Below are 12,424 nucleotides of genomic sequence, written 5' to 3'. Positions count from 1 at the left end.
CTGTCTCCGGGTTCTCCCTTAGAGATTGGGTAGAAAGCTCAGTCATCCAGGAGGTGCTCAGTGTTGAGTCGCTGCTCCTCCGCATTGAGAGGCACTAGATGATGTGGCTGGGTCATCTGTTTCGGATGTCTCCCTGGTGAGGTGTTCCGGGGACGTCCCATCAGAAAGAGTCCCCGGGGAGGACCCAGGACACGGTAGAGAGACGATGTTTCTCAGCTGGCCTGGGAATGCCTCTGGATCCCTCCGGAAGAGCTGGATGAAGTAGCTTGGAAAAGGAAAGTCTGGGTGTCCCTGCTCAAGCTATTTCCCTGCGACCAGACCATGAAAAATGGTAAAAGATGGATGGATGGATGGATGGATGGATGGATGGATGGATGGAGAGAGAAGAAAGAGTAGAATATGCAAGTGTGATGTACCAGGAAGTGGCAATGATTACAAAGGGGGAAGTTAGATAGCCACTAAGGAGGATGGAAAATTGAAAGGCAGTTGGTCCTGATGGCATACCTGTGGAGGTATGGAAGCAATTTGGAGAGGTGGCTGTGGAGTTTTTGATCAAATTATTCAACAGAATACTAGCGGGCGAGAAGATGCCTGAAGAATGGAGGAAAAGTGTGGTAGTTCCTATTTTTAAGAACAAAGCAGATTTGCAGAGATGTGGAAACAATAACAGAATAAAGTACATGAGCCATTCAAAGAAGCTATGGGAAAGTAGTGGAGGCAGGACTTGGGACAGAAGTAAGTATCTGCAAGGAACAGTATGGTTTCACACCTATAATTAGTACCACAGGTGCATAATTTGCCTTGAGGATGCAAGTGTAAAAGTACAGAGAAGGTCAGAAGGTGCTACATAGAGAGAGACTGTGGTACTGCATGCGTAAGTCTGGTGTGGCAGACATCACAATTGTAGAGGACATACATGAGGGCAGCAGAACAGTGGTGAGATGTGCTGTAGGTGTGACGGAAAAATTTAGGGTGGAGTTGGGACTGCATCAGGGATCAGATCTGAGGCCGTTCCTGTTTACTGTGTTAATGGATAGGCTGACAGAAGAGGTTAGACTGGAATCCCTCTGGACCATGATGGACGATGATGTTTGCAGATGAAATTGTGATCTGCAGTGAAACCAGGAAGCAGGTAGGGGAACAATTAGAAACATGGAGGGATGCACCCGAAAGGAGAGGAATGAAGATTGCCTGAAGTAAAATTGAATATATGTGTATGAATAAGAGGGTTGGAAGAGTGATCCTCTCGGGAAAGTGATACTGGGGGTGGACGACTTCAAATACTTGAGGTCAACAATCTTGAGCAATGGTGAGTGTGGTAAGAAAGTGAAGAAACCGGTCCAAGCATGTAGGAACAACTAGCATAAGGCGTCTGGTGTTTTATGTGACAGAAGAGTCTGTGGTGAGGCCGGCCACGATTTACGGATTAGAGATGGTGGCACTGAAGAGATAACATGAAGCAGAGCTGGAGGTGGCAGAAATTAAGATGTTGAGGTTCTCTCTAGGAATGAGCAGGTTGGATCAGATTCAAAATGAGCTCATTAGAGTGACAGCCAAAGTTGGATGTGTTGTAGATAAGGATCGAGAGAACAGACTTTGATGGTTTGGACATGTCCAGAGGCGAGAGAGTGAGTATGTTCGTAGCAGGGTGCTGAAGATGACGCTTCCAGGCCAAAGAGTGAGAGGAAGACCAAATAGAAAGTTGATCGATGATGTGTGTTACAGTGGAAGATGCAGGAGATAGGCTTACCTGGAAAAACATGACACGCTGTCGCTACCCCTAGTGGGACAAACCGAAAGGAAAAGAATAATAAGATACCTTTGTGGCTCTCTGTATCTGCTCTATCACAGGTGTGATTAATGCATCAAACATGTTGACCAGTCGATCACGAAGGCAGTTTTGGTCAATCGCATGACTGTGTTAAAAAAAAAAAAAAAAAAAAAAAAAAAAAAAAAAAAAAAAACCACCCTATCATCCATCCCGTCGCTTTATTCAGCAGTGCCCAATGTCAATCGCATCAAAGACAGACAGTTGTTTTTCTGTGTCACTGCGCATGAGGTGCGTTTTTGCGAGCAGGATAGTTGGCCTCCTATTTGTCTTTTGCTTCTTACACTCTGCATGAAAAGTCGATCTTAGAGCAAAAATATTTGGAAACCCCTGCACTAATATCTATCCATTTTCTGAGCCGCAGAAGATCTGGAGCTAACGCTTTATGGACAGTTGTTCCTAATCATCATTTCCTGTTCTGACAGTTCAGATCTATTTTAGAGAAATTAAAATACCTATTGTATACCAGATATTGTACAACATTCAAAGTGGGTTGTTGTAAAACTATTTGACATAATTTTGTTTTGGTTTTTAAATGAATTATGATTTATTACGGGCGGCATGGTGGAGAAGCTGGAAAGCCTTGCCCTCAAAGTTCTGAGGACCTGTGTTCCATCCAAACAGCCGATTGTGAATGCGGCTGTTTGTCTCCATGTCCACTGCGATTGGCTTGCAAAGAGTTCAGGGTATACCCTGGCTCCTGCCTGTTGACAGCTGGGATAGGCTCCAGCACTCCCACGACCATTGTGAGGATAAGCGGCTGAGAAAAGGGATGAATGAACGATTTATTACTGAAAAAGCTCTGGGCTGTTCATACAGGAAACTGTGCAAAAAAAAAAAAAAAAAAGTTTTTGAAGAAAAGAATGGAAATCAATTTTTTTTTTCAAGTCTGACTGATAAAAAAAATGACCAATTAATCCATCCATTTTTCTCCGCTTATCCTCACAAGGTTTGCGGGGAGTGCTGGAGCCTATCTCAGCTGTCAATGGACAGAAGGCAGGGTATACAACCTGAACTGGTTCCCAGCCAATCACAGGGCACATCGAGACAAACAGCCGCAGTCACAACCCCACTTAGGGGCAATTTAGAGTGTCCAATTAATATTGCATGTTTTTGGGATGTGGGAGGAAACCGGAGTGCCTGGAGGAAACCCATACAGGCACGTGGGAGAACATTCAAACTCCACACAGGCGGGTCCAGAATTGAACCCGGTACCTCAGAACTTTGAAGTCAACGCTTTCCAGCTGATCCAACGTGCTCTCTAACCAATTAATCAATTATGAAACAATAATTATTAGTTGAAATCCTAAAATTGATAAAAAGCATTATTTTCAATAGGGCTGTTGCTCGTATGGTGACCACAATAAATTTACCTGAAGTAAAATGTCCACTATCCTCTGCTGGTATTCTATGGCTTGTTTGTCATTCAAGTCTTCAAATGTCTTGAAGGAAGAAACCAACAATTACCAATCATCAACAATGTCATCCACACAAACATTTTTTTCATAAAAAAAATCTGAGAACAATTGAGAAATGATTAGACTGTAAAGAGACAATTCACAATTAAGTATGCCTGTGACAGAATCAGAATCAGCTTCAATGGCCAAGTACAGTGAAGAAAATGAGTATTTGAACACCCTGCTATATTCAAAGTTCTCCCACTTAGAAATCATGGAGGGGTCTGAAATTTTCATCGTAGGTGCATGTCCACTGTGAGAGAGAATCGAAAAAGAAAAATCCAGAAATCACAATGTATGATTTTTAACAATGTATTTGTTTTATACAGCTGTAATTAAGTATTTGAACACCTGAGAAAACAAATATTAATATTTGGTACAGTAGCCTTTGTTTAAAATTACAGAGGTCAAACATTTTCTGTAGTTGTTCAGGAGGTTTGCACAGTTCCAGCTCCCTCCAAAGATTTTCTATTGGGTTTAGGTCTGGAGACTGGCTAGGCCATGCCAGAACCCTGATATGCTTCTTACGGAGCCACTCCTTGGTTTTCCTGGCTGTGTGCTTTGGGTCACTGTCATGTTGAAAGACCAAGGCACGACCCATCTTCAATGCTCTGACTGAGGGAATGAGGTTGTTCCCCAAAATCTCACAATACATGGCCTCAGTAATCCTCTACTAAATACAGTGCAGTCGTCCTGTCCCATGTGCAGAAAAACACCCCCAAAGCATGATGCTACCACCCCATCCTTCAAAGTAGGTATGGCATTCTTGGGATTGAACTCATCATTCGTCTTCCTCCAAACACGGTGAGTGGAATTATGACCAAAAAGTTCCATTCTGGTCTCATCTTACCACAAAACTTTCTCCCATGAGTCCTATGCATCATCCAAATGGTCATTGGAATACTTAAAATGGGCCTTGACACGTGCTGGTTTAAGGAGAGGAACCTTCTGTGCCATGCATGATTTCAAACCATGACGTCTTAGTGTATTACCAACAGTCACCTTGGAAACGGGGGACCCAGTACTTTTCAGGTCATTGACCAAGTCCTGTCGTGTAGTCCTGGATGATTACTCACCTTTCTAAGGATCATTGAGACCCGACGAGGTGATACCTTGCATGGGGCTCCACTCCGATTGAGATTGACCGTCATGTTTAGCTTCTTCCATTTTCTAATGATTGCTCCAACAGTGGACCTTTTTTTCCACCAAACTACTTGGCAATTTCTCCATAGCCATTTCCACCCGTGTGTAGTTGTACAATTTTTTTTGGAGTGGACAGGTGTCTTTATGCAGGTAACGACCTCATACAGGTGCATCTGATTCAGGATAATACATGGAGTGGAGGGCGACTTTTAAAGACGGACTAACAGGTCTTTGAGGGCCAGAATTCTAGCTGATAAGTGTTCAAATACTTATTTGAAGCTGTATCACACAAACAATAGTTGGGTGGGGCGTAACCTGTAACACAGGTCACGGCTAATGGACTCTCACTTACGAGGCATATTGCGCATCAATAGCGCTGCCTTTGAGCCTGACTTGGTTTATATGCTGCAGTCCAGATCTCAGTATCACCCATCACATTAATGCAGAGTCATTTGTCATGCAAGTCATTTACAAGTCTCTGAATATTTTTTTAAAGATCAAAAATCAGTCATAAATTCAGACAAATTAGTTTTTACTCCAGAATAAACTTTTAAAAATCAAATAACATTTACTGTTACTAATATGTATTATTTCAAATAAACCCTGCAGTTGTTGATCTATTATTGCTCATCAAGTGTTAAAAAAGTGTAGTTAAGTTAATCTTAAATTGCACATGATATGCATGTTTCAAATTAACCAAAAGACATGCTTCTGAAATTAAAATAAAAAGGCAAATGTGTAACACTGAATGGCTTGCTGAAAATTGTTTAAATATATTGCTGATCTATGTAAAGAACGTCAGCCCCTACATTTTTAGTCCACCAAATCTGGCCCCGATTGCAAAAAGGTTGGACACCAATCTTCCAGTTCCTTCCGTAGGGTAAGCGCTACTGATCAATGCAAGTCAAAACTAGCAGGCATTCAAACAGTTTTTTCCCTCTGGCAATTAAGTCATTAAATTCTTGATCAGCGAACCGACTATTTTATGCTTTGTGTGTTTTTTGAGACACACCCTCAGATGCTGCTGGTGCAATCAGTATTAGTAGTAGTAAAATGTTCTGTAGACTATCACATGATTCATCACTTTAAACTGCTCCCTTTGCACAATTGTCATTGTGCTGATCTATAACGGGAACCGCAAACGGGTAAGGGCATTCTGTGTAAGCTTAACATAATGTGGGGCATTTACACACTCTTATTTCTTATCTGTTCTAAATGAAGAAGATTCTGCATCTGTGACTTTATCAGGAATACTTCCCATGAACTGAATGACTCTTGCTCTTTGCTCTTGTTAATTTGTTTGTCCTTTGTTCTAAACCTTGTACCAGGGCGGCACTAACTGCCAGACAAAAATTTGTGCGTTGTTACATATTTGGCAATTAAAGCTGATTCTGACTATAGCATGATTTTTTTTTTGTTTCGATGTCAAAACCAAATGATTCCAGTTGACAGCAGAAATGAATGCATTCACCTCACTGCTTCTATGCTACATTTGGAGGGGAGTGTCTTTAAACTAGATTCACTGTACACCAAACAAATGTGGAAAAAATATTTACAGAAGAAAATAAGTATTTGAACACCCTGCAATACTGCAAGTTCTCCCACTTGGAAATCATGGAGGGGTCACAATGTATGATTATTTTAATGATTTATTTGTTTGATACAGCTGCAAATAAGTATTTGAACACCTGTCTATCAGCTAAGATTCTGACCCTCAAAGATCTGTTAGTCCGCCTTCAAAAGTCCACCTCTACTCCATGTATTATCCTGAATCAGATGCACCTGTGTGAGGTCATTAGCTGCATAAAGACATCTGTCCACACCATACAAACAGTAAGAGTCAAACTTGTAACATGGCCAAGATGAAAGAGCTGTCCAAAGACAGAGACAAAATTATACAACTCCACATGGCTGGAAAGGGCTACAGAGAAATTGCCAAGCAGCTTGATGAAGAGGTCCACTGTTGGAGCAATCATTAGAAAATGGAAGAAGCTCAACATGACGGTCAACCTCAATCAGAGTGGAGCCCCATGCAAGATATAACCTCATGGGGTCTCAATGATCTTTAGAAAGGTGAGGAATTAGCCCAGGATTACACGACAGGACTTGGTCAATGACCCGAAAAGAGCTGGGACCACCGTTTCCAAAGTGACAGTTGGTAATACACTAAGACGTCATGGTTTGAAATCATGCAGGGCACAGAAGCTTCCCCTGCTTAAACCAGCACGTCAATGCCCATCTTAAGTTTGCCAATGACCATTTGGATGACACAGAGGAGTCATGGGAGAAAGCTTTGTGGTCAGATAAGACCAATATGGAACATTTTGGTCATAACCTAACTGTATTTGGAGGAAGACGAATGATGAGTTCCATCCCAAGACCACCATCTCTACTGTGAAGCATAGGTGTGGGTGGTAGCGTCATCCTTTGGGGGTATTTTTCTGCACCTGGGACAGGATGACTCCACTGTATTAGGGAAAAGATGACCGCAGCCATGTATTGTGAGATTTTGGGGAACAACCTCATTCCCTCAATCAGAGCATTGAAGATGGGTCGTGGCTGGGTCTTTCAACATGACAATGACCCGAAGCACACAGCCAGGAAAACCAAGGAGTGGCTCCATAAGAAGCATATCAAAGTTCTGGCGTGGTCTAGCTAGTTTCCAGACCTAAACCCAATAGAAAATCTTTGGAGGGAGCTGAAACTCTGTTTCTCAGTGACAAAACAGAAACCTGCCTGATCTAGAGAGGATCTGTGTGGAGGAGTGGGGCAAAATCCCTCCTGCAGTGTGTGCAAACCTGGTGAACAACTCCAGGAAATGTTTCACCTCTGTAATTGCAAACAAAGGCTACTGTACCAAATAACATTGGTTTTCTCAGGTGTTCAAATACTTATTTGCAGCTGTATCACACAAATAAATCATTTAAAAAAATCATATATTGTGATTTCTAGATTTTTCTGTTTAGATTAATCTCTCTCACCGTGGACATGCACCGACGAAGAAAATTTCAGATCTCCCCATGATTTCTAAGTGGGAGAACTTGCAATATACCAGCGTGTTCAAATATTTATTTTCTTCACTATAAACAGAAAACTTACCATCGAAAGAACATTTAGGAATTCTCGGGTATCAAAGTGAAGGAGTATTTGAATAAGAGGATAAGCATCTGATGAGGATTCCCCATTATGGAGTAGAATCAGGTACTCAAACACCTACAAACACAGAGAGCAGGTTAGCTCAGTCATGTGTAGGCTGCATTAGATTTATGTTAACACATTATTACATTATGTGACTCTACAGTGGACCCCTGCATCCTCACACAACGCAACTGCACATTAAGTTTACACAATTACAGTAATCCCTCATTTATCGTGGTCAATTGGGACCAGTACAGCGAAAAGCTAAAAAAACCATAAAGTAGCAGGTGATGTTTATGTGGGTACCACAACGTTTCAAATATGCAAACAGTAATTGTACTTTGCATATTTGAGACAAAAAGAGGTATTATAAGTTCATAATATCCAGTATAAATTGTAAAATACATATGATTGGATGGCTACCATTCATCACTAGGAGACTTCTCTTTGAGGCGCAGGTGATGTAGCTTTGAGATGCAGAGTTGTTGGGGGGCTACCAGAATGTTTAAAATGTGTCACCAGTACAGTATTTATACTTTGCATACTTGAGACAACAATTACAGCAGTACAAGTGCCAAGTTAAACATTAACATTTTTATTGCAGTCCCGAATTAACATTCTTCACTTAGAGAATATTCTTCTGTAGGTGCTGGTCAGGTTTACATAACATAGGACATTTCAAGTAGACTATTCAAGGAAGGAAGACAAGAGGAACTTTTTCTCGCGAGGAGGACTTTAGGGATGTGTATAGTTACAATCTCCTCCCCGTTCTAGATACATCTCCACTAATCCTCATTTTTATTTCGTTAGGAGGGTCCGCAATATAAACAAAGCAAATGCATGATGTCATCTTTTGTAGACTGCAGAATGTTTCCGACGCACCCGTGATGTCCCCTCCGTCCCACCAACGTGCCTCTCTTCGTTTCATCACATTGTTTAAGCACGTATAGTATAGTAACTCAACAGCTTGTACGACATTGTCATCAATGTCTTACGCAAATTCTTCCTCCACATAACGACGAGCAGCATTATCACCGGAGGAAGTCTCACCATACAGAGGCACGCTTCTGAGGGTGTAACATTTTTTAAATTTTCAAATAAACCTTTCCTTGCCAAAAAGCCTTGTCCTCAAGGGGGTAAATCCCTCTTTGGAGCTTGAGGTTTATCCAATTTTATGTAATTGCTAAAAAAATAAATAATTTATTCCACGAAATAATGTATCTTTATTCATCTATTTATGCCAGTGAGCTACAAAACAGGCAGAACAAAAAAGTCCTCTTCTATTAGATGGCAGAAAGTACATACAGTTATTAATTATCCATTTTTGGTCACATTTACTTTTTTAAATTGTAAAATATGTGCCTTGGCTCTGTAAAGGTTGGAAATCACTGTTCTAAATTGACCTAGGTGTGATTGTGAGTGTGGCTGTTTGTCTCCATGTAACCTGCAATTGGCTGGTAACCAGTTTAGGCTGTACCCTGCCTCTTGCCCGTTGAGACCTGCGATAGGGTCCAGCACTCGCCGCAAACCTCGTGAGGATAAGCGGCAAAGAAAATGGATGGATGGACGATTTCAGAATATCTTCAGCAATGCATGTTGAAAGCTCAATGATGCTCCCAAAGAGTTTTAAGGTTAATCTTATGTTGCCTCCGATATTTAAAAAACAGAATTAGCTATTTATACACTGTATTGTCTGTGCTTTCATCATTGATCAGGCTGTGCCAAAGTGGAATTTTAACATTATACACCATCTCATCCTGTACTTTCTACTTTGGCTTCAGACCGGATCTTTTTTACTCCAAAAAAGAGAAAATCTCATATAGTTTCACCGCTTTTTCTTCTATTAGTCACATACCCCCACATTCAATTACTTTTACCATTATTATTGAGAGAAAACTCAAGCAGCGTGTCTAACTCTCTTTGCTCTACGTTGCCCAGACTGTCTTGCTAACTGGTGGTGTTTGTAATCATGAGTGCACCCCTTTAAGAGCAAGAGGGTGGCGGAGTCAGGTAAACTAGCAGGAGACCGTGTGCTTCCATGAACAAAAAAAAAAAAAAAAAAGTCGGGCTGTGGTTCACTGCAGTGGATCGGTTTTCATGTGAGCTGAGAATGTGTGACAAGTGTGCAATTGCATTGGTCAAGACAACACAAAATAAGCGACTTCTTTCAATATTTCTACTCTTAAATTTTAACGCGTGCTATTTTTTGTGCTCAACAGTGCAGATTTGCGAGTGCGATGGCGCATGAGCACGATCGCGCTCGTCAAATCACAGGGACTGCTTAAACCCTCACCCTTTAAAAGTGTGAGTGGAAGTTCGCAACCTCATTAGAACAGGAAATTAAAGTGATTACTCTTGTGGTAAAGAGGGAGCTAAGATGAAAGGCGAAGCTCTCAATTTACCCTCACCTATGGGTACGAGCTGTTAGTTGTGACAGTAAGAACAAGATCCTGGATACAAGCGGCCGAAATGAGTTGCCTCCACAGGGTGTCCGAGCTCTCCCCGAGAGATAGGATGAGAAGCTCGGTCATTCGGGATCCCTCCAGAAGAGCTGGAAGAAGTGGATGGGGAAAGGGAAGTCTGGGTAACCCCAATGAAGCTACTTCCCCCGCGACCCGACCCGGAGAAGCGGTAGAAAATGGATGGATGGATGGATGGATGAATGGATGGGGAAGCAGAGGCAAGAATTCTCCACCATTTGTGGTCGAAGCTTGAGAATGACCTCAAACAGAAAGTAATTGTCACCCTGTTTACGGGAAGTCAGTGGAGTCACCCTAGGTTTAGGGGTTGCTCGGGCGGCACATCGACTTGGAAAATTTAACAGACTGGCCGGGTCAGGAGATCCGCTTCCAGATCCGGAACTGATGATGACAAATTGAGGAGGCTCCGACCTACAGGATTGTACAATAAAACAAATCATGCTGAATTTGGACCGAATGTTGTGAATATTCGACGTGGGACACCCCTGGTGACGACTTCAATGGACTAAAATCATTATCTGTGTAATCTTAGTACCCAAATTGGAGCAGTATCGTTCAAGTTGAAGGTGCGCGGCCTAGCCTGGCTCGCTAACATAAGGACAAATCTGTAATCAAACATTTACTGAGGAGGCAAACATCAAACGCTAGTACTTACATGACCTGCAAAACCTATGTATTGTTTACAACAAGGATTGTGAGTAATTATAGGAAGTTGGGCAAGTGGAAACGTCAACTGAAACTTGCATATAGGCCCAGACTACCTTAGTTTAGTTGACTAACAACGAGACGCGTTTGTGATCAAACCGTTGTTGTTGAAGAAATATCGAACGTAACTCCATAACTTGTACGAACTAAACAACTTGTACAATGAGGGCCGTCAGGAGTTATAGGAAATTGGACGCAACCTTCAACTACTGGAGTGAGAGCCATTGTGGTTTGAATCTCTTTCATCCTCATATCTTCTAAATCTATACATCCTTTATAGAGAGCCATTGTGGTTTGAATCTCTTTCATCCCCATATCTTCTAAATCTATACATCCTTTATATTTTGATACTAAAACCTTCTTACCCTCATACCCTATTAACTTTAACACAGATTAGATATCTGAATTGTATTCCTTATGTGCTGACTTTGTTGATTTGTTACTTTTTTAAAATTTTGATAGGTTCTATTTTGACTTTAACTTTAACATAGATTAGGTAGTATGTGAATTGTGTACCTTATGTGCTGTTTATTTGATTGCTTTTTTTTTTTTTTTTTTTTTTTTTTTTTTTTAAACTAGCTGCAGCCCGTTGGGGAGCACAATATCGTGTAAGCTGTGGGCCAGTCCCAAGTCCGGATAAATGCAGAGAGTTGCGTCAGGGAGGGCATCCGGCATAAAACTGTGCCAAACATGAGTGTTCATCAAATGAATTCCATAATGGATAGGTCGTGGCTCGGGCTAACTACGCGCGCCCCAGGCATTGTTAATCTGCAAGGCGTAGGTAGAAATTCAGATGTTGTAGGTCAAAGACAAAAAAGCGAGGAAAGAGTCGAGAGAACAAGAGGAATGCACAGACCCCACAGCTGTGAGTAGGGACTTTGAATGTTGGGACTATGACAGGAAAAGCTCAGATTTTAGTTGACATGATGATGAGAAGAAGGGTTGATATATTGTGCATCCAAGATAGCAAGTGGAAAGGGAGTAAGGCTAGAAGTTTAGGTGCAGGGTTTAAGTTATTTTATCATGGAGTAGATGGGAAGAGAAATGGAGTAGATGGGTTATTTTAAAGGAAGAGCTGGCTAAGAATGTCTTGGAGGTGAAAAGAGTATCAGATCGAGTGATGAGGCTGAAATCTGAAATTGGGGGTATCATGTATAATGTGATTAGTGCCTATCCCCCACAGGTAGAATGTGAACTCCCAACCTGTCAGTGGTAGCTGTACGTTCTTGTGTGGAAAGGTTGCTGGCATAATTAGCACGTTTAGTCGAAAAGTTACTGCTAATGTTGTATTCTTTTAAAACTGCAACGGTTCCTTGACAAATAAGACATAAAGCCTTGGACCAGACTTCAGTAAAAAACTATTTAGGCGTCCATTCTTTCTTAAACACCCCGGCACTCACTGTCGACTTTTGTTCAACATTGTTGTAGAAGGGTTCTGATCTGACCAGTGGAGAAACACTGATAACAGGAAATGGCTCGCACTCCACTAAATCAAGACACTGCACCTACTCTGCCACCTAGTGTTGAAATGCCTGTCATTACAAGTGAAAATAGAATGAGATGAAGCCTTAAATTTCTACCAATCTTTGTCAGGCCGGATGAAAAAGACCAACAAGCCAGATGTGGCTTGCGGCCCGTAGTTTCCCCACACCTGCCCGAGGTGAACCACTGAT

General features: G+C 41.6%; 1 protein-coding gene across 14 annotated transcripts in view; it reads right to left on the bottom strand.

The window, feature by feature from the left end:
* vps8 (VPS8 subunit of CORVET complex) overlaps positions 1 to 12,424 on the bottom strand; it is a 235,964-nt gene that overhangs the window by 84,915 nt on the left and 138,625 nt on the right. For all 14 annotated transcript variants that reach the window (XR_009797466.1, XR_009797467.1, XR_009797468.1 and 11 more), the window contains 2 exons: positions 7,528 to 7,641; positions 3,202 to 3,270 (listed from right to left, as the gene is read on the bottom strand). Coding sequence is in view for 11 of the 14 variants with exons in the window: in XM_061837413.1 (XP_061693397.1) it covers positions 3,202 to 3,270; positions 7,528 to 7,641 (183 nt within the window). In the remaining 3 variants the exon portion in view is untranslated. The remainder of the gene's footprint in view (positions 1 to 3,201; positions 3,271 to 7,527; positions 7,642 to 12,424) is intronic.

The sequence above is a fragment of the Syngnathoides biaculeatus genome, chromosome 12, assembly GCF_019802595.1.
Source record: "Syngnathoides biaculeatus isolate LvHL_M chromosome 12, ASM1980259v1, whole genome shotgun sequence".
Lineage (NCBI taxonomy): Eukaryota > Metazoa > Chordata > Actinopteri > Syngnathiformes > Syngnathidae > Syngnathoides > Syngnathoides biaculeatus.
Note: the sequence above shows the minus strand (reverse complement) of the source record. Positions and strands in the feature narration are given on the sequence as shown.